General features: G+C 41.7%; 1 protein-coding gene across 2 annotated transcripts; it reads left to right on the top strand.

Annotated features, from left to right (window-relative positions):
* Positions 1-522: 522 nt before the first annotated feature.
* Positions 523-27385, top strand: PITPNA (phosphatidylinositol transfer protein alpha). Of its 2 annotated transcripts, none has more exons than XM_055716781.1 (11): positions 523-670; positions 5922-5952; positions 12117-12262; positions 12844-12943; positions 17650-17724; positions 18101-18184; positions 19565-19642; positions 20585-20695; positions 22345-22467; positions 23193-23262; positions 24587-27385. In XM_055716781.1, exons 1-10 carry the CDS (start codon positions 651-653, stop codon positions 23238-23240), a joined length of 816 nt encoding a protein of 271 aa, XP_055572756.1. In that variant the 5' UTR covers positions 523-650; the 3' UTR covers positions 23241-23262; positions 24587-27385. The 2 variants fall into 2 exon arrangements, with proteins under 2 accessions (XP_055572756.1, XP_055572762.1); XM_055716787.1 differs by having other exon boundaries at positions 23193-23273.
* The last annotated feature ends 99 nt before the right edge of the window (positions 27386-27484 follow it).

Genomic DNA, 27484 nt, shown 5'->3' with positions numbered 1-27484 from the left:
AAACTAATGCTCTTTAGTTTTTGTTGTTGGTTTTTTTTTTTACTGAGTACAAGTTAAGTAAATGGGTTTTCTGTGATAGGCCTCTAAGAAGTATCTGGGGTTATTCTTAATACCAAGCACTGCTCCTCTGACTGCTGCTCGGAAGCAGTCCTGAAACCACAGGACTTGAAAATACCATAAATCACGACCTGGTGACAGCGTGGAGCCCCATTCACAGAAAACGCACTTATCCTGCCTGCTTGCACCCTTGACTTACCCCGTAGCTACCTGCGTTAATACCCACATCGTTTGTCCGCCCTCCAAAAAGGCGTGTGGGGGGGTGTTATTTACTGACCAAGCGTGGCCCTGAGGCTGGCGCTGCGGCCACCTCTCCCTCAGACCGCGCTGAGGAGACAGCTCGCGGCGGGCGGGAAGCTCTCGCGCCCGCTCCCCCGCACTCGCCCCGCGGCCAAGGTGCGCGCGCGCGCTGCTGAGGTAACGAGGCGCCTGCGCGGCGCCGTGACGCAGCCGTTGCCGCAGAAACGCCCCGCCCCTGCTCCCGCCGCCCCAGCCCCCCCGTCCCGGTGCGGCGCGGTCCAGCGGAGCGGCCGGGAGGCGCCTGTCACCTTCAGCGGGGCCGGCCCGGGCGGGAGGCGCGCGGCGGCGCCGCCATGGTGCTCATCAAGGAATAGTGAGTGAGGGAGTTCCTTTCCCCCCCAGCCCCGGTCCGTGGTCTCCTCCTGCGTCCCGGTCACCCCCCGGCGGCGCTCGGCCGCGCCTGTGCGCGGTGACCAGCCGTGGGGGGCGGCCCGGCCTTGTCCCGCACTGCAGCCGGCGCTGGGCGGCGGAGAGGGGGGGGGGGGATCGCCGTGTGAGGGCCGCGGCGCCGGTGGGGGCGGGAGTGAAGGTCACGGCGGCGGCGACGGGGTGGGGGTGTCCCGGGAGCCGGCGGCTGCCAGCGGCCCCCTCCGGCGGGCACCGGCCCCCCGCTCAGCCCCCTATCCCGGTGCCCGGCCAGGCGGCTGGCGAAGCCCTGCGGGGGACGGCTGGGTTCGTGCCCCCACGGCCTCCCCGGTCCCCGTTCCTCGCCGCTGGCTCCGCGCTGGGGGGGTTGCGCGGGGGGGTGGGGTGCGTGTGTTCCCGGTGGCTCGGGGAGCGGGGGTGCTGGTGCCAAGGGCCCTGCCGGAACCGGGAGCTGGGCTCGGACCCCGGCTGGCAGCCGCCGGCTCAGCGCTGTCTGTGCGAGGCAGCGGCACCTTGCCCCCTTCCCCTTGTCACAGGGCTAAGCGGGGAGCCTGGTTTTGATCCCCCTCCTCTCCTACGCGCCTTTAGCGGTGTAATTTCGAACGGGAGACTCCAACAAGAGTGTGCCAGAAATAAGATAACTCCAAAATATTTTTTGATGTGGAAACCTTACCTTGGAGTTTTTTGCTGTCCCTGAGGCTGCTGCGGTTGTTCTGGGGAAGAAGGGGTGGAAAAAAGGCTGGACGGTCTGTCGTGAGTGTGTAGCTATTAGTCACATCGCTTTTTGTAGTCTTTCGTTCAGCTGCTTTCTGCTTGCTAACATGATATGCTCTTTTGGAATAGCACTTTGGCTAGGCGTCTTTCAGCTCAGCATACTACTGCACGTATTTCTTTTCTGAATTCATAAGATTAACTTAAGTGCAGTCTGTCATTTTAAACTACTTTTGACTGATGGAAGAGGCTTTTTTCCCTCTTTTTTTTTTTTTTTTCTTTTTTTCCCCCTTATAGAAATAGCTTTGGTCCCAATGATAAAGTGGGTTTTCAGGTCTTCTCTTAGACACATTTACCTACATGATGGTGTCCTCTTTATAGCAATTACTTTTGTCAGATCATGGACAATGGTGTGGTTTTAAATATTAAAACTATGTTGAGGGTTGTACTGATCCTTGCAGTTGTCTTTAAACTTGAACTTTTTTTTCCCTAATCTTTAAACCCTTGGTATTTTTATCCAACAATAGGGGTGCAGAACTTAAGAGCAGCAGCAGAGCTGTTCTGCCTAACATAGATACTGTTGTCTTCTGTAGTGTTAAACTGGGTAGCAGACAAAAACCTGGGCTAAGTCCTTAGTTTCAGGTGCATGTAAAGATAGTTATCTGTTTTGTTGATATTTTCCTATGAATTTTAGTTGTTTAATGTACTTTTCCTCTTACAGTGCCTGTCTGGTTTAAGTCTGTTCACATTCACATATCTTTTTGATGTTTCTGCTTACAATCTCTTGTCCTGTACTGCAGTCAAGCTCACTTCCCAGTGAGCTATGCTACTCACAGGGCGTCTCATAAAGGTAGGAACATAGGTACTTTGGATTCCCAGATTTCTGAGAGTATGAAAATTTCATTTTGATGAACATCAGGCTTCCAAAAATCATTTTACTTGGTATTATCATTTACTCACCAAATCAGCGTATCTTTCACACTGCCTGTTTCAGAAACAAAATGTGAAGTGTAAATGTTAAGACTAAAGGTTAAAAGACCACAATTATGAAATTTGTTTCTTTTTACAGGCCTCCATTTCTGTTTTCAGAAGGGTCACCAACTTTTAAGTCTTCTCATCAGCTATATTGTCCTGTTTGTTTTCTTTCCTTCTTTGTGTCTTTATTGATGACATATGTGGCTTTAAGGACAGCCAAGGTGCCTACTATACTTTAGAAAGGAGCGTTGGTTTTGGTTTGGTTTTTTTTTTGACTTGGTATTCCCAGCTAGCTCCAACAGTTGCACATTCTGAGTTGTGTCACTGTATTGGTTCTGGTATAAATCTTCCTTGATGTTGTGTGTGAAAGTTGCCCATTTAACATGCTATTTGAGATTTTTTTTGACTAAACCTCCTGTTCCAGGAAGCAGTTGTTTAAGGCATATAGAAACTGCTTGTTTTGGTGTAGCCTGGTTATTTGAAGTATGTTGTTGTTATTGTTTTATTAGTTCTGGTTGCCCCAGCACTGCACGTGGGTGCCTTACTGCCTGCTTAATCTAAGTGGTAAAAATATGTGAGCTGTAACTGCATATCATCTGAGCAGATTATTCTTCCATCACTGTGACCCCTTGTCACATTCTCCCTACTAAATCAAATGGGTATTATTATGTGCTCCATAGGTATTTTGGGAGATGTTACAGAAATAGAGCAATGTAACAAAAACCTGATGTCACATCTTTTATTGTCGGACAATCTGTATCATCTTTTTGGTACAGCTTCTTGCACTGATGGTTATGTAGTGATAACTTTAACATTTTCATTTGATGTTTCATCAGACCTACCTTTCATTTCTACCTATCCATGCTAAATATAGGCTGCATGGGGTTTGCTCATTTATTTGAGTTAGGTTTTTGGTTTCAGGGTTTGTAAATGATGGTTGAGGTCTTGCTTGCTGTCTTTATTTTGATTTAAACTGCATTGGAAGACCTTGAGGAGAATCAGTGTGTAGAGACTCACTTCCCTTTCCTGTGAAGTGACGATAATGACACTGACCTTCTCTGCAGCTGTACTTCCCTTTGCTGTCATTTGAGGCAGATTTTAATCTAGGAGGGATCTTAAATGTTGTTCAGAATTTTCAGGCCAACCACATTGTATAATTTCTCATAAGCTGATCAAGTGCCACCCCAAAGTTAGGAGTCTGTTTCCATTGCTGCTCTTGGTGAAGCTTTTCCACTGGATCCTCTAGAGTAGTCTTCCCTCCTCCTTCATTACCACTTGACTACCTGCAAGTGTTAGTAATCCCCTGGATTCTTGGTTTGCTGGGCTAAATGAATTGTAAACTATTTAACTTTCTGTTTCTCTATTGATGAACATTGAATTCTTACGATAATATTCAGATCTAGTGTCTTCCAGTTTCCTAAATGGAATTTCATTAGCTTGCATCCATCTTTATACACCAGGTTTTCTAAAGAAAAATGCTTTTAAACTCCATTCCAAAACGATTGTTTCTTCCCTGTCTCTTGGACTTTTGCCTTTACTTACCATCCTCTCTCTCTTTTCATTCTTATTGCTGTTTAATCCAGTTAACTAACCTAATGTCATGCTTGATGGCATGGTTTACCTGTGGAAATCCAGTTTCTTTTTTTTTTTTTTCTTCTCCCTTATGTAAGGAATACCATACTGAATTGGACCAGAGGTCCTCTTATATCTTGCTTTTCTAGCAGATATTTTTAGGAAACAATGTATAAGTGAGTAGAATGAATGTTGTTCAGTATATCCTACCAGTAAATGGCATACGGACTTCCATGAATTGATCAAATCCCATTTTAAAATTGCTTATACTTTTTGTCTTTGGCAAGGAATCCCATAACTTAAGTATGCATGATGTAAAGTAGTACACTTGATTGGTCTTAAAATTTGTTGCCTAATGATTTTTGTTCTTTCCTGAAATCTTCTGTTGTGAGACATAGTCATTGTTCCTTCTTCATTCTCTTTTTCACACCATTCATGACTCTCTAATGCTCTACCATATTTTAACCCTATAACTCTTTTCTTCCAAGCTGAAAAGCCTAGTCTAGCTACTTTCTTCTCACACAGAGACTTTTCCCCCATCTTCAATCATTGCTTCTGCCTTCCTTTGCTTGTCCTTTATCCTCTTTGAGATGAGGTGACCAAAACTATATGCAATATTCAAGATGTTGATGTGTGAGAGAGTATAGTGGCGTAACTGTCTTTTTTGTGTATCTGTGTATGTACGGTGTTCCGGTTCTTGATGTTGTGTTTACTTTTGAACTGCCTCTGAGCTGATGTTTCCAGATGCTTTTCCATAAGGACACAAAGATGTTTGTTGTCAGTAGCTTATTTGGGGCTCATCAACCCCATTTGTCTGGGGAAAACAAATGCTTAAGTGTGGTGTTCTTCTGTTGACACTGAACTTCATCTGCAGTTCTCAGTAGCTCTTTCTGCAGTACTTTGCAGCCAGCATAAAGCAGTGCTGTCATAAGTAATCTTGCATAATCTGTAAACTTTTGCCCCTCTTAAAGTTTGTTTTGTGCTGTCTTGCTGGTGACATTCCTCTAATGTAGAAAAGAAATTTTATTTTCACTGGTATTGCTTTTTAAAAATCAGTTATTAATAAAAGAGTTTTTCCCTGATCCCATTATATTCTCATTTCTTTGATACTAAATCCCAAAATATTGGAAATTTTTCCACCCACGGTAGCTGTATCCATTTCATCTGTATCTTGCTTTGGTTCCCTGTTTCAGCATCATCCTTACTGAAAGCAGAAGTTAAATACAAATCTAGTTTTGGAGATAGTTATAGTATTTTTAAAGGCCTTAACATGTATGCATTTTATCACCTTTAAATTCAGTTTTATTCTTGTCTTTTTCAAAAAATCTCAGTGTGACTTCTGGCAGCTTTTGCTCTGTAGTCCAGTCAGTTCTAAGAGGCATTCAGGAAACCACATGGATCACCTTTTTTCACACTGTATAGAAAAAGCAGCACCTTCCTTTGCAGTCGGCTGTGAGAAAGCCTTCTGAAACAGTTCTCTGGTGGCGTTTCCTACTGGATAGGATGTATAAGCACATCATGCAATGGCTTGTGACAATCACAGATCTCTGCAAAATTGTTGAAGCACATAGCAACCCTCCACAACAACTTGATGAGAAATAAGATTTGACTGTTGAAGGGATGTAGTGAGAAGGAACATGTAACTGTTTTGATGCTGTGTAGATTTGTAGGCTGGTAAGGTGTTACCAGTAAGGGCCTATGAGAATTACACGGTTTTAGTACAGGATTGCAATTATGCTCTATCATGTATTGATTCTCTTTGAGGCTGTTTATATAAATAGTCTTGGACTAAAGGGTAAACGCTGGGGATGCTAAACTAGTTGGATGCTGAAATACTGGGGGGACAGGAGAGCTGTGTAGCCATTGCTGTGAGGAATGTCATGTAAATTTTGCAGCTGCGGAGGTATTTGTTAATTTTCTGTTTCTGTATTCCCTTTCAGCCGTGTTATCCTGCCTGTGTCTGTGGAGGAGGTGAGTCCTTTTCTTGCTTCCTTTCTTTAGGACTGTAAATAAACTTGTGATCAAAGCAGTTTGTATGAAAGAAAACACCATGGAAAATGCAAAAGGATATAGCTGTTTCTAGGACCCCTGTGAGATGTTACTCATTCAGCATCATTTTTACCAAATAATTAAATTTCTTTAAGCCTGAGGGTACTGATTATCTTTCCTGTAAAGTACTTCAGATGTGTTGATTACAAATCTTGACTTGTCAGACTGTTCTAAAGTGCAGTTTCCTTTGATTAATACTATTGTTCTTTTTTCAGGTGTTTTTTTTAGGAGAAATTTAAATTGCCCTTTAAACTGTGTTTTGCTGGAACTCCTGTTTTGAACCCTTTTGTTTTAAACTCTTAGACAAGGACCAACAATTTCTTCTGGTTCATGAGGCTGGTATAGCAAAAGAAAGACTGTGTATATCTTTCCTAGGACTCTTTAAGACCTGTCTTCTCTAGCTCTTACAGAAATAAAACTTTCTTTTTGTTTAGTTGAAGCTTTAATTGAGAGAAGGAAATGTAGAGTACAATGGATGTGGTGATCTTGATCACCAAACTGGCCATGGAATAGCAGTGCGGTCTGTGGCTGATTCCCTGCTGTTTTCTCTGAGAGTTGCAGCTTGCCTTTCCTTCCTCCCTTCTGCATTGAACACCAGTCTTGCAGAGAATCTGACCATATAAATGTTTTCAATTTTTTAATGATCATACTAGCAAGGTAGATGAGAAATTGAAATGACAGAGTCACTTGAGTCTGTAGCATTTCTGTAGTAGATTCCTTCTTCCAGATGTATTTTTTTTTTCCTTGTGGTCCTTGGCTGTAAGCCTTAGGGATTGTGAGCTCTGGTCAAGGGCTTGTTCTAACTCTTGGGGAGAGCTACAACAGCAGCACTCCTACTCGTTTTTCTTTCCCCTGAATATAGCAGCTACTGTGGTGTACACAGTGGTGAGCTGGATCTTGGCAGCACTGTTCTAAGCATATGCCTTTTATAACTACTCTTCTGACAGAACACAGTTTAGAACTTGATACAGTGTATTCCTGCAGCCATGAGGCTGACTGGTAAAAGACTAAGCTGAGTTCCTTGTTCCTGTGGGTCAGTCTGCTGTGACGGGTACCATAGGCTGAAAGAAAGTCTAGACCTCTGATCAGGCAGTGGTTTTAGGTCTGTGTTCTGTGTTGGTGCAAGAGTGAGGCTGTTAATGCCAAAAGTCTGTTGCTTACTTCTTACCTGTAGCTTAGATGCCTTCTGTGTTGAATTTTGTTCAAGTAGTTTTAATGGAAGTCTGTCTAAAGTGTTAGAGTAGGTGTGTTTGGATCTTTTGTTGTGTCTGAGTGCTACTCATGTGGGGAAGTCCTTGACAAAGAACTAACACCGTAAGATTTATCAAGTAAGTAAAGGATGCAAACTTGGAGGTTAGAGAAAGTTATGGGTAAATTGTAAGGTACTCCAGAGCTCAGTAAACAGAATACTGTAGCCTGAATAACAGGAGCCCTGCCTCATAGTCATGCCTGCCTCCTAGGCATCAAGCTGTGTAAAGAGAAAGTCAAAGCATCAGTGTACAGATTGTTTCCTAGAGAGGGGTTAGACTGGATGGAACCCAGCACAGGGTTTTTCTGAGTTCTCTGATACTAGGATTAACCTTCATCCAGTTAAAGTGAGTCCTATCCTATGCTCTTTTCCCTCCCTGGCTGGCTGTTCAGTGCCAAGCACGTTTGAGCCTTGTGTGTAGGCTGCCTGTGTGGAAAATTGAGGTTTCGGGCGGTATGTAAATCTGTTGGCCTCTAGCAACCTCCTTGTATGAGGATGCCGTGGGGTCATTGTTTCAGAAGGTGTCTTCCTCTCCTCTGGGTTGGAGGAGTTCCAGAGAGTTGAGCAACCTACTGAAAAGTCTATAAAGTGAAGAGCAAATAAACATCATTAGAAGAGAAGGAATGAAGATACTAGAGAGAACACCTTAATGTGCTTGGATTGTGGATAGACTGCCAACGTGAGCAAACTTAATTTTTCCCCAGACTTGCATATTGTCACCATGTCCCCTGGATGATGCCCCTTTTCAAGATCTGACAGTTCTCGTGTGATAATCTGGATTTCAGGAACTAGTTCCTTAAGCAGAAAGATTTCTAAAGTTTCCTTATCTTTGCATATGTACTTACATGATACAGTAGTTTTAAAGGTATGCTTAAGAAGAAAGGTTATTTCCAGTATTGACTCAAAGGATGACTACTGCTTTGGGTTTGTTTATTGCTTTGTCTACCTTCCTGTGTGGAAAGATGCTGACACATCTGTACATCACTTGGTCATTAATTACACTACTGTCTGTACTGCAAAACAGCTGTTAAAACTTCTTTGCTTTCAAGGATTTCCTTGTGCATAAAACTCTTCAGTAGGGCTCTGGAGACTTGTGGCTCCTGACCATGTAGCTGCTCATTAAGCATCTCTGGCTAGCAAGAGGACTTTGCTTTCACTTTAATATGGGCAATTTTTGCTTGAAAGACTTAGGAGTTCACACGTTCTGCATGCAAATTATTGCCAAAAGTCTGGTACCAATGCGTAAGATAGGGAATGAAATGAATTACAACTTTGAGACACTGTAATAGGGCTGAGGGAGTCTGTGGTATTCTGTGATATGCCAGGGGTTCTGCATTCAGTCAACCTAAAAAATGGAGCTTAACCAATAGTAAGGAATTCAAGAGAAAACCAGTGATCAGAAAGGCATTGCAGTAATGTGACTTAATGAATAAATAGATTGGTGCTAAACAGTTAGCCAAGTAATTGCTAAGATGGGAACAACACAGTGGAAGAGAAGCCTTGGCAATGACTAAAACTTGAAGGCTGGGATGTAGGAGTTAGACTATAGCAGACTGTCTTCTGCTAGGAAATTCTGCCAAAATGTCCTGCTGAAGTGCAGGCTGCAAGCTGCACTCCTGTGTTGTTTTATACATCGTTGTGCTGCAGGGAGCAAAAAGAAAAAAAACCCCACCTTGTTGTATCTTAGGTGCTAACCTTTGCTCTTGTACTCTGACCAGCATCACCTTGCACAGTGCCAACTTCGAGGGTGTGGACTTGAGTAGCTGTGTGGGTGTCTTGCCAGCTGCCACTTTGAAATGCTGGTATGGATTAGAGCTGTGTGTACACATTCTGTGCTGCCTCTTTGTTGCTTTCACATGGGAAGGACCTTGCCAAACACAAAGGACTTACTTGTGTTCAAAGCTGCTTTCAGGAAAATAATTGTTCTTGAAGATGGCTACATTGAGATCAGGCCTTCTGAAAGAAATTTGGTGTAATGAAGATATGCTGTCAGCTGTATGAGGTGGTGTGACATGGATCAAGTGGGTTGACTTCTCTTGCAGAAGAGAAGGTGGGTTTTTTGAGCTCTCAGGTCTGCAAGGATAGGTCTGTCTGACACTTTGATCTTTATGGAGCCAGAATCTGGTTTTCTGATAAATTTTTTTAGGCAGATGCTGTGGGATTTGTTCATTGGAACAATTTTATTTGGGCCTTTTCCTCTGTTATCGATGCGATTAAAGGATCAGAAATAACAGGGAAGATTAAATGATGAAGATGCTAAACCAAAGGGCTTATCTTCTTAGTGTCTGAACTTTGACCCACGTATTTAAAAGGGAGAAGGAATGAATGAGAGGCTGTTACTAAGAGGAATTAGTTTATACCCCTGGAGACTTGTCCAGAGACTTGGTGCAAAGCAGTCAAAGCCATTCAGTCTTCCTCTGTAATACTGTAGTTGCCAAACTCACGTTAAGTTCTCTTCCCTATGAGTGTATGTGTGGCTCCACTAAATCAGCTTGCTTCTGGGATTTCACAGCTCTCATGTTTTGCTCTTCTAGAGGGAGATGAGTATTCTGCTTTGTATGGGTCATCTGTAAGGAGTCATAAGGAAAGCAGTATATGAAATGTCAGAAGGCAGAGAGTTGTATTGCAGCCCAAAATCCAGACAGAAACCCAATCTGCCGGTGACGCTGCAGGAATTGTCCAGCCAAGTGAGGAGTGCCTGGGCCAGTACCTTCTGGAGAGATCCAGCAGAGCTGTTGCTCTTGGCTTGAAAGTGGTCTTGTATGCTTTTTGCCCTGCCTCAGACTAACTGAGACCAGGACATCCAGCCTTATTACTTTGGCTTGCCATCTACTACTCTTCCAATATGAATAAATGTTTTCTTGGTCTTTGTTAGCACCAGATGGTACAAACCACAGAGCTTGGGTACTGCTTTTATTTGGGATGCTCTGACAACAGAATTTAACCACTATAGAAGTCTTCCTTCACTGATGAAGATGTACCAGCCCAGTGAAATATTTCTGGGTTTTCAGCTCTGAGCAGTATTCCACTTTTCCAAGCTGGGTTTTGTTTTAGGGAGTGGTAAGTGCTCTTCCTGATTCTGATGTGCAGCCCTGTGCTGGGGAAAAGGAGGAAGGCCTCAACAGTGTTCTGTTGCTTTGTAGTTGTGTTTTGGAGGTTTTGGGGGTTTAGGCGCTGGTGTTTTGTTTGGGTTTTTTAATCAGTGCACTTCTGATGCCTAGCACTTTGTGGATCACCCTGTCAGACTGTCTCTCTGTACTGCCTTTGGCAACAATTGCTGTTTTGCTTGCTTTCAGTTTAAGGCTTCACTCTGTTAAGTTTGAACGCTTCCTTTTGATTTAGTGCTTTAGCTGCTTCTTCCTTAAACCTCGTCTGCTCATTTATCCTCACCTTAAAGATACCTGCGTGAATTTTCTTCATTTGATCGTGTTTCTTTTGAGCTCTGCATCCCCTTTTTCAACTACTAGAGGCAAGAGTGTATTAGTCTTTACATATTCTGCAGAGAAGAATATTCTCTTTTGTTCATATTCTTGAATTTTCCTCTGCTTTTCCCTCTAAAACATTTTTGCATGCTTTTTACAAAAGAGATTGTGTACTATCAAGTAGTTTGGGTGATTCCTGGAAAATAATGCTGCCAAGTGAGTGTCTGTAAGAGACTGAAATCTTAAGGTAAGAATTTCACTGTATGTTGAAATTCTGTGCTCTCCCTTTTAGTGGTTTAATGCTTGTGGCTAAGAGGAAGTGTGATGCAGAAAAAGCCCCAACTCAAAACAAAGAAGCTAGGAAAAATAATAGGGGGAGTACTGACAGCATGGATCAGCTGGTCATCCGGGATTCTAGTTGGTTCAGTTATTTCATTAGATAAAGTTTTCAGAATGGATTTAGTTATGTGGAAGTAAACCAAAATTTGGGGCTGGATAAAGACAGTTGAGAAGAAATAAAAAGCTTGGTTGGAGAGGACCTGACAAATAAGTTCAGAAGAGAAATGGGTGTTCACTGAAGAGAAATGACCTGACCTGACCTGATCATAGTGTCAATTTTGGCAAGAGAAGTTTTAGGATGCTAGTAGGCCTCGTCATAAAGGCCGAGAAGGGTAATTTCAGTGTATTCATCCTTAAGAGGTAGCAGCATTTCATTGGAAAACCCACTGGTGCAAATATCCTCTTTACTTCAATCTTCTTATGTAGTTGTTTTGAACTGCACTTGGGAGGTGCTCATCTTTGACTCTAATGGGCTCCTAGGCCGTACACATCTAACAAGTATGTTTCTCAGAGCACTTAAAGTAGGTGGTGCAAGTACCCTGTATCTTCTGTCTGCCTTCTGCAGTTCTTCACTCCCTTCCCTCCGACCCCTCATTTTGTCAAAAATCTTCATTTCATGTTCTTTGGGACTCTTCTGGATAAAGTACTGTGTGATTATTAATTTAGTACTAGCAGTGCATTATTCTCCATTTGACCAGAACAGTTGGGACACCTGTGTGCCAAAAAGAGTGACATACTATGGATTTTGCTACAGTATGCCTGGGGTCATCTGTGTTTTCTTTAAAGGTTGTCTTGACACTCCTTTAATCCATTTTACTTTCTCCTGTATCTGTATTGGTTTGGAGCTTGAGATTTAAGGGTTAAAGGTAACTATCCTATTGGCAGTGCTCTCCTCCTAACTACCACTCAAGCTTTCTGTATCAAAATTAAATGAGCTGCTTATCTGGACACGCAAGTGGATGTAGTTTTCTGTGCCTTCTCCCCAGATCATAAATTTATCTGTGGCCTCTTCTGCTAAAGTTATTACTTCCGCTAAATGATAGCTATCACAATAATGTGTCTTTTAACTTCTTTAGTATCAAGTGGGGCAGCTGTATTCTGTGGCAGAAGCCAGTAAAAATGAAACTGGTGGAGGGGAAGGAGTGGAGGTCCTGGTGAACGAACCTTACGAAAGAGATGGAGAGCGTGGACAGTACACACACAAGATCTACCACTTACAGAGGTATGTGAAACATTCTATTCCCAGAGTTGGGCAAGGTTCCTTGGGTAGGAGGAACTGGAGGAAGATGCAATAGGGTTGCAGTGACTGTGTAAATCACAGATAATGTAAAGGCTGAAAGACAGGAGTGTAACAGCAGCAGCAGGCACATGGTACAGCCGGAAGTGGGCATCCACTGGTATGGCTATCCACCCTTGTAAGCGTGGCTGTTGTCCCAAGAAAATCTGGTTCTGAGTTTTTCGAAGCAAATATGATCCTGTTACCCAGGATTGCATACTTGAGTTTGGCTAAAGAGCAAAATACCTCCTAGATTTCAACCTGTTTTCAGCCTCCTTCCCCTGCCTCCCCCTCCCTTTTTTCCTTTTTTTTCATTATGTAAAGAAGGTTTAGCTTAACCATCCAATTCAGCAGTCTCTGGAAATCATTGTACCAGGGGTGGGAAGAACCCCACCAATATGCACATGTGCAAGTCTCTAGCATCTGCGTTTCAGGTGATGTTCTGCCTGTCTCGGAGTGTCTGGGCCACAGCTCTCATTACACGTCGTTCTTACCAATGCTTTTCTTCCTATTTCCAAATTCTGCAGCAAAGTGCCAACATTTGTGAGAATGCTGGCCCCTGAAGGAGCTCTGAATATACACGAAAAAGCATGGAATGCTTATCCCTACTGCAGAACTGGTGAGTGTGTGGGGGAAGGACTGTGGGTTGCTGGCTTCTTGGTTTAAGGACAGGGGGGAGGGCAGGAGGGCATAAGGAAGGAGACATCTAGTAGGGAAGCTGTTTCAGCTTTTAAATCCTGGATTTCTGTTCTCTAAGCACTTTCTTTGGTCAGGAAAAGCAAAATATAGTGCTGTGGAGTTAAAAGAACTGCCCTTGCCTGATGTGCTGGTAATGTATGACAGTGGAAAAGAACAGACCAAGAAACAGGTGTTAGTCCTAATAAAGGAACAGATGTGTAACACTAGTGAAATGAATGAGGAATGATTTTTACATACTCAAGCACAGGATAACCTGGTGTGAAAAACAATGGAAGGGTGCAAGAGGGGAATGGGGAAGATCCTGGTTGCCATTTACTTAATGCAGATTGATGGGAGCCAGTGTTATGTGATTGGTATTTACTCAGTTGCAGGATTTGAAGTCAGTGAAGGCTGAAGAGGTAATGCTGTGGTTGCTTCTGGGTTGGGGGCTTGACACATATCCAACTCTCATCCAACAAGTGTAAAGTGAATCCATCTGTAAAGCTTGGGTGAGGCTCTGCAAGTTGTGCAAAGTGGTGAAACAATGTCAAACTAATTTTCTACAGGAGTGTTTAGTATCTTATTTACTCTCTGAAGTTATCAGCCACGATGTTTAACTACTGCTGTTTTTCCGGTCTTCGTTGCTGTAGGAACTGCAAGTTTGACTTTGCCTCCAAATTTATGTAGTATTTTCGGCTGTATTTTTTTTCTGTTTTTATCTTTTGAAGGATGCATTTTCTGCTATTTGGGAGTGGTATGGTTGCTATGGGAACTGTAAACTTAAAAATTCCAACTGTTCTTGAAACTCAGTATCAAAAAAGTTATTTTCAACAATTTCCTTAGGAGAATTTTAAATGAAGTGTTTTAAAAGAGAAAAAGCTTTGTGGTGGGGGAGGATAATGTTACTTCAGTACGTGAAATTACATGCAGCAATCTAGGGGAATGGATATTTCAAATACAAAATTCACATTCTGTCATCAAATGCAGAATAAGTTTTTAATGTGTCACAATAAATGCTGAATGCTGAAACAATTATTAAAAACCTATCTTTCTTGGCTTTATGCAGTTTTCTTGCTGCATATCACTTAAATTAGCTATTAATTATCTAGTTCATTTGCCTGTGAAGTACACTGAATTGGTTTAAATGCAAACACTTCTTTCATTAATTCTTTAAATCGTGGAAACAGATCTGACAAAGTTGGCTCCAGTAGGTTTTGTTAGACATAATGCCTAGCTGTACCCTCCTCTTTCTCTTCTTCTCCCCTAATATCTGAAACAAAGGTATGGAGTTGGCTTGTTTTGTCACTCTTCATTGCGTATCCTTCAGTTACACACTGCTAAAATTCTACTTAGGTGGAAAAAATGTGATACTAAAATCAAGTACAAGTCTTTCCAACACAGTCACAAGAAATTTCAGATTTTGGTATGCTAGAAATGATAACATAACAAAAAACAATTCTCAACTGTAATAAACACCAATATAAGATGAGATAGAAAGTGCTTTGTTGTGGGGGTTGGAGCAGAAGGCAGTTTTTATGCGGGGGCTGACAAATCTGTTTGGAGAATCTGCTAGCCTGACGTGATCAAGTAAAGCTCAGAAAAGTTGCTGAAACCTTCACTTGCTAGTATTGGGGAGGAGGGCAGAACCCATGTATGTGGTGTGGGCTGCCTTTTGCGTTATCATTTTACTTTGGGATGCACTTGGGTAATTTTGGTCATATGTGAGAAGGCTTGGATGGCTTCATGTGAGTCTTTGTGCAGCATAAAATGCGATGCTGGCTTCTGCCAAGTGGCATGGCTTTCAGTGCTCTAACTAAAGTCTGAAATTTAAGAGCCAGGACACACTAAGAACTAAACCTGGTTTGTCTGGGTAAGGGTTAGTGGTACCTCTGCCTGTGCCCTCCTGTACCAAGGCATTACTAGTGTGCTGCTCTCTGGAGCACTGCTAACTTGCACATTGGCTATTACATCCAGCCTTTTAAATTTGAACAAAGCAGTACTTTTAATAAATTGTGCATCATGGTGTTGGTTTTTTTTTTTAAGTATAAAAGATCATTCTTCTTACATTTCCCTATTTTTCCTCTGAAAAGCTCAATTATTACTTCAGTATACACATTATATGCTATTATCAAAGTACTGCAGATTGAAGGAATTTAAATGCTGATGACTTCCTGCAATTCTGCAGACTTGTTTGTGCTGTAACATGTTGTTTTTATGTACTTTGAATGGAAGCCTTGCTTAGCTCCTTTGAGAGTATGAACTGTAAATGAGATTGTCATTGTATACGTTTACAACTTCTACAGTAAAAATGAAGTGAGGGTTGCTTAATAGTTACAACTGTGAGCTAGTGCCAAGGAGAACAGTGTTCATGGTTCTTTTCTGCAGTCTGACTTAAATATTAATGTTGCTTAAATGTTTTTAGAAAAGCAATTTGACGTGTATTCCACTCTTCTGAGTGTCAGCATGGCCTACAGCCAAATGTCAAGAAATTGAGAAGTTATAACTGCAGCTGAGATGTGTAGGAGTCACTGCTGTGCACCTCAAGTGCAGGCCCTAATTTGTAGTGAGCTGCACATCTAAGTTTTAATGGACATTTCTAAAGATATTAATTTGTTTGCTTTCCAAATGAGGAGTCTTCTCCACAGAGAAGAAAGGTGAAGGAAGGTGGAGGAACCTGTTTTAAGGCAGCTACATAGATGTGGCACATAGTCATGGGAAGGTGGGAGGGCTCTGATTTGTAATTATTGTTGGTTTATTCAGTATTTTGTTTGGACTAGCAGGAAGAAATGCTGCCTTGCAGAAATAATGAAACGTTCTTTGAAATGAAGTTCCGTCTTTTAAAAACTAGCCTCAGCTCTGCTTGCTTGTTCTCTCTCTCCACCCCAACACAACAGTTGAAATAAATAGCCTTCTGTAAATTGCTGTAAAAAGCAATTTTCAAATTGTTAGGGATCTGGAACACTCCAAGGCCCAGCAATAGGTAATTAAGATAGCTGGATGTGTGTGATGGGTGATATGGAATGGTACTGTCTACAGGATGTTGGGTTGGAAACTCACAAATTGTAATAGTACCTTTAAAACAAAATTGCTGCTTAGTAAAGCCCACATGTTAAACATCAGAACCTGCAGAGTTCAGCTCTTAACTTAAGACATCCTTATTCTTGAGGAGAATTGCTAACATACTCTGATGGCTCAGGTAGAACAGATGCTGCTGCTGACTGTTACAGGATCTTTAATTGCTTTTCTGTGTTGAATAATTGAGCCTTACTATCCAGGGAGTTCAGTTACCATGAGCAGTAGAGATGCAGAGGGTCTGGTTACTGCATGCAGGGGTGATGAGGTCTACACTGGCTTGAAATCCAGCATGTGTTTGCTTCAGAACTACGGAGGTGTTTCTTATCTGCAAGCTGAGAAAGGATTGGTAAAATGCTGTCAGCTGAACATACTTATTCCATCTTCTCATCCGGCTGGCTGGAGTCCAGAGAGCAGAAGTGGCAGTACATAATCAATTGCTGCTCCTCTGGGTTTCTCCAAGCCTGAGAATTTCCAGAGGAGAAGGGGGTGAAGTTAGCTGGTGTTTATCAGCTTCTAGGGGGTTTTCTGCAGTAGTATCAGCAGCCCCCGGGAAGCTGAAGTTGTCCCTGTTTTGCTGATGGTGGGAGGAGGGCAGTGGTTGCTGTACGTTCTTTTTTCACTAAAGTACTGTATCTCTTTCTTTTCATGTGTTGATTTCTTGGACCAGTTATTACAGTAAGTATTGTTTTTACTGATGATCTATGGAAGTATATATAATGTCTGAAATAAAGCATTCTGGGTATAAGAAGCTATTTAGCCTGAGCTAAAGGTGCTTTAGCTCTTTTGTCATTGTAAGATTGTGTCGGCTACAGCCCCTTACCAACCCTGGCATATCCACAAACACTTTGTAACTAGGGTCAGTGGCCAGCTTTAGAAATGGAAATGTACCATTGCCTAGATAAACTGATTAAAAGAAAGTTAGCTCATACCACTATGTTCCTTTGAGTAATCTGTCTTCTGAATTTGATATTTCCTTTTTACGTGCCAAGTGTTTCACTGGCTTGTGCTTTTGTTTCTACTCCCTTGAGGGAGGATAGGGTTACCTTTAGAAGTCCTTTTCTACTCACAGTAATAATGAGAAATGGAAAGTTTTTTGCTTACTTGGCAGAACTGTGCTTCTTGTCCCTTCCCTCTCTAGCGTCAAAAGCTCTCAACACATCAGTTTAACATTGCTGTTCGTTTAAAGAGTTGCATCCAAATAAGTACTCGGTGCTAGATCAATAATCTCTTTAAAAAGACAATTTCTGCCTAGTTAACTTATGCTACCCCTTCTAAACTCTATTTAGAGTAGCAGATATTGTCCTTTAAAGAAAAGGCTATTTATAAACTCTGAATGTTTCACTAAAACAATGGAACTTATGTTTTTTCCAATGGACAACTTGTTTATTTGATCTCATGCATTTAATGATAAAAAAAATGTGTTAAAAGCATCGATGTGTTTACAGATAATTCTGAAGCTCCCAAAGTGAAACCCCAATCAAGTTATAATTCTTTGAGTTGACTTTCCTAGTGCTTATCTAGCTAACAAGAAGACAAGTTATGTATCCAAAGAATAACAAGAAGCTTTATTTTGATGATAGAATGAGTATATGAAGGATGACTTCCTGATCAAAATTGAAACCTGGCATAAATCAGATCTTGGAACACAAGAGAATGTGAGTACTTGTGTCATGTATTTTATTCATCTCTTTAATGTCACAATACTGCTTTCCGTGCTAGATTAGAGAATTGCTGTGTGGAACTGTCTATTCACTGCGTTCCTGGATTTGAAATGCTTATTGCACTGGCAAGGCAGAAACTCCCTCCTGTTGGCTTCTTGTATATGCTGAATAAAATTGTTCCCCAAACATTTGTTCTGTGTGAGCACCTTTGCTTCTTTAGAAGATCTCGTATTGTGTTTACCATAGTGCCCTCTCTGTATGTGGAAGGGGAACGCTGGGTGTCTGCATCTCTGCCTGTTTTTTTTACAGTCTTAGAATGGGAGTGTTCTGTAGCTGAATCAGTCACATTAGTCTTGTACTCTCGCTGCAGGTTCATAAGCTGGAGCCAGATGTATGGAAGAATGTAGAAGCTATTTATATAGACATTGCTGATCGGAGTCAAGTACTTCCCAAGGTATGGTAGGTGGGTAAGAGCTCCCTAGTGTGGGAGGCCTTGTGCTAAAAGAGGGATAACGTACAAACTGTGTTCCCAGGGATGGTCACAGGTAACGGGACAAATGAGAGGATGGAAAGAGGAAGAAAGGCATTCCTTAGAAGTGTTTAAGCAAGCTAGAGGAGATCTTTTAATAGCTTTGTCAATACTGTCTGTAAAATGTGCTGCTTAGCCTTACAGTGCACGTAACGGTGTAGATATGTAGTTCTACAGCACTGTAGCTGATTACAATGCTTGAATAGCAAGAAGTGGCACTGCCCTTTTCATCCAGGATCTCTTTTAACTGCCTCCGTTTTGAAACTGACCCATGGCTTCACAAGTGTATCTTGAAATCATGTAGCTAATACTTTGTTCTAAGAATCACTACAGTTCCTGTAAGAAACTAAAGGATGTTTTTGTACTGTACTGGAAAAATAACCCCCAACTATATAAAAATGGAATGTTGTTTGAGTTTCCATACCTGGTGTTTCTGGCATTACTCAAATATGGGTGATTTACTTGTTCTCAAACTTGGCCAGAACTAGTTTAGAACTACTTATTCTAGCTTTTATTTCCAATAAATGTGAATTGGTAGAACATGAGAAGCATCTGATTCTGATAGATTAGGCAGGTACTAAGCTGTATCTGTAGATACAGACTACTCTGAATCTGAATTAAATGCTGTCAGAGAGCATGGAGAATTCACCTGGGGCAGAAGACTTCTGAAGATGATATCATCGGTTGATCACGTCTGACACCAAACTGATGATAATTTGAGTTTGTTTTCATTTTAATTGAGTTGGGGGTAGGAGTAGAGTACACACCTCAGTCTTAATCCAAGGTGCAAGAAGGGAATGATGCAAATAATTTCCTGTGCAACAGGGGACATAACTGCTGCCTCTTTCGTTCTGGCGGTACTGTGACTTTGATTGTACTTGTCTTTGAGTGCAGTATATGAGCATCATAGTGATGCAGTGCTGTGAAAAATACTACATACCACAACTCCAGAGAGCATAGCTATTTTCTTCAGCAGCAGTGTTTAGTTCTTAAAGAACAAGTGGTTACAGGAAACCTATCCTGAGGGTTTACAGATCTTCTGATAGTCTTACCCCAAAAGAATCCTTACAGAGGTCATATTGGTTTGTTACCACTTCTTCACATAGGTCTAGAACACAGCACAGGGGGGAGAAATATGTTTCCTTGAAGAGTGCCTGACCTAATGTTGAAGTCTGAAAACAGTAGCTCTTGAGAAGGCAGTTAGAGGTTAGTCTTTGCCCACCAGAAATATAAATCCTTTGTGACAGTGAGCAGCTGGGTAACAGTAGGATAATTTGTGTTTAATCTTTTGTGTCTGTCCAATAGGATTACAAAGCAGAAGAAGACCCAGCAAAATTCAAATCTGTCAAGACTGGACGTGGACCTCTGGGTCCCAATTGGAAGGTATGTATTGCATGAGTTCAGGATCTGTATCTGCATGCATGACTGCATGGCTTGGAGCCAAAGATGTATATGTAAAACATTAGATTCACTTCTGTAGAAGGAAATGCAGAACTCTGCTTATGATCCGTTCTGAAGTTAAAGGAAGTGAAATGGTTTGGTACAAATAGATAGAATGAGTTGCAAGAAATTGCCAGAGCTGTCCAGTGTTCAGCCCAAGGGTTCACCCAAGAGAATTCAAGGACGAAATAGTTGAGTTATGAGCAGCAGTGTTTAACCTTTCACTGAAATCCTTGGAATCTGAAGACTCTAGCAGTACAAATATGATACCGGTCTTTAAAAGGGACCCTGAATGGGGTCTGGGGAGCTACGGGTGTGGAAGTCTGATCTCTAGCAGGCAAACTTGGTAGAAGCTGAGGTTGAGATGATTCACTTGAGAACAGTGCATGTGGCTCCTGTAAAAGGAATGAGGAAAGTCCATCTTACAAACCGGGTGGAATTTTCTTTAAGGCTTCATAATTATGTGGATGACTTGGATGATATAATCTATTTGTAAAATATTTTAGATAGGTACTTGATTAAAAGACTTCTAAGGAAACTCAGTAGCCGTGGCATAACAGTGAATAAATATACTGAAAAGCATATATTTAATGGAAGAAAAAAATGGAGAACAGAGGAGAGGAGGGAATGGTCCATCCTCAAAATGGAGGGAAGACCACCTGTGGAGGAAACTAGAGTTTATTTTCATGATACTCTTAAATACCCTGGAAAAGGTGTGAGTAAAGATGTGACAAACTTAAAAATAAAAAGATAGGCAAGGTGTAAGGATGCAAGATGATTGTGAGGAATTGTAGGAAGAAAGACTTCATAGTTGTGACTGAAAGGTCTGCTTTCCTGGAGACGTTTGCCCTGAGTTCTGATGTGAATGTGTCTGTGTCTTTGCAGAAGGAGCTGGGGAAGCAGACAGATTGCCCATACATGTGTGCTTACAAACTGGTAACAGTCAAGTTCAAGTGGTGGGGTCTGCAAAATAAGGTTGAGAACTTTATACAGAAGGTAAGTGAGCTCTTTGAGGAGAGAGGTGTGGAAATGAGGCATATTTCATCTCCCATCTGCTTTAGCATCTCAACTTCTAGTAGTCTATCCTGCCTGGAGATACTAATTTGAAACGTGGTCGTCACCTCAGGGAAGACAGTCAAGGCCTCTGCCTGATAATGCTGCAATCGGTTAAAGTTGGATTCAGTTTGCTGCTAATCCAAGGGCAGGGCTGGCTGATTGTTCTGTTAGTTGGCTATTGAACTGGTCTCACTCTAAAGTATGAAGGTAAACTGGCTGTTTTGTGTTATTTAATAGGTAAGCTTGAGAACTGTGGTTATTTGGTAGTTGGCTTGTGACTGGTGAGATGATGCATGTATACTAGGGTTATTTTGGTCAGGGGTAAGACATGTTTTTGTGGGCATATAGCTACAGCTTCAGTTATCTAATCCTAATCAGCTGAGGATCTTTCTGGCAAGTCCTAGAGCTCTAGTCATATTTTCCTCTCCTAGTCTGCTGCTTGAAACACCCATATTAAAAAAGAAGCAGATGGTAGGAAACTTCATTAACTTAAAATATGAGTAAATGGTATCCTGAAAAGAGCTTTTTCTGTGGCAGAGTTTCTAATCCATGAACTGCAGCAGGATGCTTGACCTGGGAATCGGTACGCGCAATTTTCCAGGCAGTGCCATGTTCATGAAATGCCTGTGACTTCAGATCATGGAGACTTTTCAGTGGTTAATATTGGTAAACTACAGTGCTGCTTCTGCAAAACCAATTCTCTGGTGATACGATCTGAAGAGAACTCTTAAGGGGGAATGACCATACTGCTGCAAGGTTTTCAAATACCTGTAACAAAAGCCCTGAACAAAGCGGTGTCTTGAACCCTTTTCTCTTTATGAATGTCTCTTCAGCTACGCGTTTGCATCAAAGCAGTCAAGCTGCTTTTGATGAGAGCAAGTTATCAGATGTGAAACCATAATTGGTAAAACTGAAGTGTCCTTCCTTAATGAGAACTTTTCAAGAGGCATTGTATACCCCTAATACAATGATTTTGTCTAGCTTATCTGCTATAAAATGGAAATAAATTGCTCCTAACTTGAAGTAGTTTGTGCACGTTAGTTACCTCTGCTGAAAGGTTTTCAGTTGTAGAAAACAAGTGTAGGGGTTTTTTAGGTCACTGCGAAAGAAAAGGCAAGACAGGTGCATGTCAACTCTTTATACTTCCTAACCTCCAGTTTTTAGCAAGTCAAAGATTATTTCAGAAATACTTTTATTCTGTTTCTGCTTTTTTCTGCACCTTCAGGCCAACTGTTGTGCTCTAGGTAAGCCCAACCTGGAGCACTTTTTTCAGTCAGAACAATACTGCCAGATCAAAGGAGATTAGTAAAACATTCACTAATTCTTTCAGTGCATTGTGCAGGCTGCTGTCTAGGCTTGGGAAAAAAAATGCATTTCTCTGGGGATTCAAGGTTCTAGATATTCTTTTAAAAGACTAAAAATTAGATAGCTCCACTTTCCAGTTGTGGCAGCTTTATAGAAAGGTGGGCGAGGAAGCTGATTCTTCAGTGTACACATCTCTGAAAATTATTGTTATGATTTGGTTAGATCCATATTAATTGCCCTATGAGTAAGCTTGCTTGTATGTTTTATTCCTCCTCCTTTTGCAGCAAGAAAAGCGTCTCTTCACAAACTTCCATCGGCAGCTCTTTTGCTGGCTTGATAAGTGGGTTGATCTGACTATGGAGGACATTCGTAGGATGGAGGACGAGACCAAGAGACAGCTGGATGAGGTCAGTGGAAAATTAGGGCAGGTGTGGGTTGTGTGAAAAACTGTTTCTATCCAGTACAGTAGAGAGAGGAAAGACTGCTGCATTGTCATAGAGTAGTGTGTATTGTCCTCTTGCTATTTAGGTCATGCTGCTTGTGGTTTGAATGATTGGCTATGACTCCATTGTGCTGGAATCTCCTTCTAATCATTATGGGCTTCTCCTTCTGTTTGTTGTTGAGCCAATAAATATATTGAACCACAGGTAATGAGGATATGAGTGGCAATGATTCATTTACTGCTTTAATATCTTCTATTAGCTTTTACCCAAAGCTGATGGTTATTTTTGTCCTTGTTTGTTTCCAAAAACCAGTTCAGTAAAAGGATTTTTTAGCTCTGAGTATTACAAGCAGGTAGTGGGGGTATATAATAGGGTTCTTCCTATGAGAAACACAAATTTGGTAATAATGGGTGTATTGTTTCCATGATTTGCATCCTGCACTGCACCCTTCTCTTCCTTCATGCCTGAGGAGATTTCATTATAGTTACATGTACACTCTGCCCTTTGGATAATGGTTCCAGCTCCCTAGCACACCTGCAGCAAAAATGGTGCAAAAATAACACTGATTTAGGATCCTCAGATATAATCAGTGTCTTACATAAAGGAGGAAGCTTAATGTGTTCTGTACCAATAAATTTTGAGATAACATCGTGTGAGAATCTGTTCTTGAATAGTGTTTCCTCTTTCAGATGAGAGAAAAAGATCCAGTGAAAGGAATGTCAGCTGCAGATGACTAACATGACTTCTTCCTTGTGCACTGTAGGTATCAAGTGAGTTTTATAAAACTGTGTTGCTCTATTTAGAAGAAAAAATACATTTAGGTAAGAAATGACCCTGTTCGTAGCTTCTGGCAGGGAGTTCTGCAGTATTAATTGTTTTTATACTGAACCTGTTTCACTAGACAAGTTGACAAGTGAGTTTATTGTCTTGTTTCGGAAGGATTCTAAAGAAAAGTTTGAGTGAAAAGTGTAAGAAAAATGTGTTGGAACATTTTGTAGATTTCACTGCTGTTCTTATTTCTGTAAAGTATGTGTTACTTTCCATGACTTGCAGAGAAACTTCTGCAGTCCCAAAAGAGTAAGTTGGACCTGCAAATACTTAAATACATTCAGAAATGGAAAATTCCTTGCAAATAAGTTTGGAATGTATTTCTCATATTGTTTGTTAACAGTATTTGCTAATGGATCAAGGCCTGGAGCAACACTTGCGCATTGCAAGAGAAGCAGCAGTGACAATTTCAAAGCTTTTTACTTGTTTTTCATCTTATTTCACTATGAGTATGCTAACTTGGCAGGGGAGGGGCTTTCATACTGGAGAGAGAGTATATATGAATTTGCCTTTGTTGGCCAGATACCTAGGTTGTATTGTAGACAGCATGCTGGATGCTAAAACATGTAAGCAGTGCTGAGAATGTTGAACTTTACTCTGTTGTATAATCAGTTTGAGGGTTGGTTTTGGTGATTTTTTTTTTTTTTTTCCCTTGGACACTGTACAAAAATGTGGTATAGTATTAGGGATGTAAGAAGGCAAGGAGAAGGAAGTGATTGTCCATTTATGTAGAGAAGTCCAAGTTACTAGCCACAACTTTTCTAGGGCAGTAAAATACCATCCAAGCTATCCTTGGAGAGGAACCTTATCAAGGACTGACTGTTTACCTCTGCCTGTCCTCTGTTATCTGCTGGTTGGTTGGTGGTAAGCAGGGAATATGAGGTGAGGGAATGTCTGACAGGGTTTCTTCTGATAGATATATTTTAATTTTTTTTTGTGACTTAAACCTTTTTAGTTTCCTCTTCATTCCACTTGCTCTAGAGCTTAGGGAAATGAGTAGGTGGTCTTAATTGTATTGTATCCTCTGGATTAGATTGTTTAAATTGCAATTTCTGTTTGTCATTTTTAGGTTGTCTTGGAAATTCTGCTCTGGATTAATGCTGAAATGTAGTGATGCATTGGTCTGTTGCCATTGTCTGCCCTGGTGACAGTGTGTCTCACACTTGCTTTCTGAAGGTTCAGTGTGACACTTCTTATGGCATGCTGTTCTTCCAAAGTGGTTCTAAAATGTGTTCTTGTTGTTTCTTTATTTTAGTTTGCAAGACAGTCGTCAGGAAGGCCCAGGGAATCCAGACTCTTGACTGACGGACCATCTCTGGATCAAGCCTTTCTATATTCAATCGGCAGGCGATTTTAAGTCTCCCATAGCTAATTCTAGATGCCCCTTAATATTGTGAGCAAATAGACAGTCTGGTACTAAGCACTCCAATGTTAGCACGTATACGAAGGAGGTAGCTCCTTGGAGACGTGTGACTTAGAGATCGCTGTATTTATGACTCCTCCCTCCTGTTTTTTTCATTGTGTTCAGACCAATTTCCATGTGGCCCTGTTTGATTTCCAAGTGACACTTTTAGCTAAAATAGTCTTGTGATGTGGTGACTTAGATTTTTTTTTCTTTTTTTTTTTTTTTTTCTCCAAGTGGGATAAACTGCCACCTTTGTTCCTGCCCAGCCCTTCACCATTCTTTGAATGTCTATTTGGAGAGGGAAACTGTCAGTATTTTAGAGTGCAAAACTAGTCTAAAAAATGCTATGCTCTGACCCTTGCTCCCAGGGTAAGACATTTAATGGCATGTAATTTGAATACATAATCAGGAGTAGCCAGATATAGTTCTTGGTCTGCAATGAATTGTGATATGTGGCTTCTGCACGGCGTTACTTTGTTCTGTCTTAGCATATATGAATTAAAGACTGCACAGAAGCTGCATTCAGTGTCCCCGTGCTAGGACCTCCAGCACATAACTGTTGAGTTTCGATTTAGTGGTACGTGGTCCCTTTGGCCCATGTAGCTATGTTGTCCTTCAGCTGTGTGTGTCAGTCTTACGAAATTGTTATGAAAAGTTGCTTGATATTATGTTGCAACTTCCTGGTTCTTTATTTACTAAGGTTCCCAGTAACTTATAAAGCTAAAATTATTTTGACTAATAATAATGTGATTCCCCCTGTACAAATTGGGATGTAGCAAAAGCTGGTGTACAAGTAAAGTCTTGGTATCTGATTACATCCAGGTGCCTGGGTTGGTGGTTCTGCTCAGCAATAATATTCTTCCCATTGCCAGACTGACTAAAATCTCTCCTTTCATGCTATAAAAAACCAACTTAAAGACCTGCAGTTGTTTTCTAGGGTATCTGTCAGTGATTATAAATCACAAAAATTTACTGTTAAACAATGTAAAGAGCTCTGGTTATTTAATGAACTCAAATACTGTAACTATCCTTATGTTGATATCAGCTTTAGACAATCAAATAAGCAGAACAGAATCAAAGAAATGCTGCTTTATTAAATACATATGAGAAAACCCCGAATTTCTTTGCTTATGCCTAAGGCCCAATGTTTGATTTTTCTTTTTTTCCTAGTAGTAATCACTTTGTTTTCCACTTCTGTATTTGGTGGCACTAACGTGAAATACTGAATGCCAAACACAGTCGTGGGTGTATCACCACTTTTGAGGAGTCTCCTTGGCATTCTGTAACACACTGACTCCTTCAGCCCTTCACGTTCCCGCAAGCGGGAGATCCTGAAATGATCCTGTGCCATGCTGAACAAGTATGTGCTGGGATCTGAACTGTTTTCAGTGCGAGGCAAGATGAGCCGTGCTCTGGTGGGAGAGGATGGCGTTTGGTTTCTGGGGAGGGGGCAGTTTATCCCTTTATTTTTAGTTTCTTATTTTGCCTTACTCATGTCTAAGTGCAATAAGCTCTGAATTGTACCAGTAACTCTGGCAGGCTCTTCTCAGTGACCTCGGGCAGTTTTGTGGGGGGGGGGGTGGGGTTTGAGGGATTTTTAACAATCTCGCCAGGCAGAAGTAAAACAAAATTTATTGTGAAATAGGTGAAGAAACTAAATTTTAATCTGTGAGGCTATTTGGGACCAGGATGTTTTGTGGCATCTTCTATAGCTGTTCAAGAAGTATTCTAGGAGCGTAGGCCCCAGTTACAGTTCTTTCAGTTTCAAGTATTTTTAACTGAGAATTTATGCACTGACTTCTGTTCATGTTTGTCGGTTACGTTTTGAGGGATTCTTACACTTGAGGACAACCTGAAAATACACATAGCACACTTGTTCTTTCAATTTGTGTTATCCAAGAGGCTTTCTATCCGATGACACTAATCGCTATGGAAGCAGATTGTAACATTCCACCATGCAATCCTTTGTTGATCCTCTGATTTCAGAGTAAGAGCTTTTACACAAAGCTTTCCTGATTAGTGGAAAAACTGAAGAAAAAAAATAATGCAGGAACTCCAGCCTGAATACTCGCCCCTGTCCTTGCCCCTTGCTTTCTTTCCTTCCAGTTTAATCCAAAGTGAAAGCATCCCTCAGCCTTGGGATAGACAAATCCCAGGGAGACCTTTCAGTCTCGATGCTTGGTTCCTGCTAGCGAGCACAGCGAAGATCACGCAGCGTTACCATGCGGTATCTTTCATCGGCTTTGGCAAGGACCCCCCAACCCACCGGAGGGGCTATCGCTGGGCTGCTTGGCTGCCCTAAGGTGACGGTTGTGCTGTGCCCCACTCTCCGACCTGCGCTAGGTGGGCTTGGGGGGTCTGGCGGCAGGTGCCTTGCCGCAGCCTGGGTCAGGCCGGATGGCTGGTGGGGTGCTTGCTCCCCGCTCCACACTGCGACCCCTGGGTTCGCCCCCTGGGTTCGCCCCTGCTTGGCCTCCCCGCCACCTTCGATGGATTCATCGTGCTCTTTCCTTTGCAACACACACTTTGTAGAATGGGTTAGATGATCTCGTTGTTTCTTTAAATGTGAGTTTGTGCCTTTTTTGTCTCCTAAATCTTCCAATACAGGCATATTGGAAACGAAATCTAATAAAATACTAGACAGCGTTACGTCTCCGCCTCTTTTGTTTCGGGGGATGCGCGGGGGGGTGGGGTGGGGGTGGGGGAGCGCGGTGCGGGTCCTCCCGCGCGCCTGGCGGCGCCCCAGCG

The sequence above is a fragment of the Falco cherrug genome, chromosome 1 (assembly GCF_023634085.1).
Source record: "Falco cherrug isolate bFalChe1 chromosome 1, bFalChe1.pri, whole genome shotgun sequence".
NCBI lineage: Eukaryota > Metazoa > Chordata > Aves > Falconiformes > Falconidae > Falco > Falco cherrug.
The sequence above is the reverse complement of the archived record's forward strand: the minus strand, read 5'-3'. Positions and strand labels throughout refer to the sequence as shown.

Coding starts and splice junctions, on each gene's coding strand:
- PITPNA (XM_055716781.1), top strand. CDS start 651: ATGGTGCTCATCAAGGAATA. Junction 12,263..12,843: donor AAGATCTACCACTTACAGAG/GTATGTGAAACA, acceptor CAAATTCTGCAG/CAAAGTGCCAACATTTGTGA. Junction 18,185..19,564: donor GGAGTCAAGTACTTCCCAAG/GTATGGTAGGTG, acceptor TCTGTCCAATAG/GATTACAAAGCAGAAGAAGA.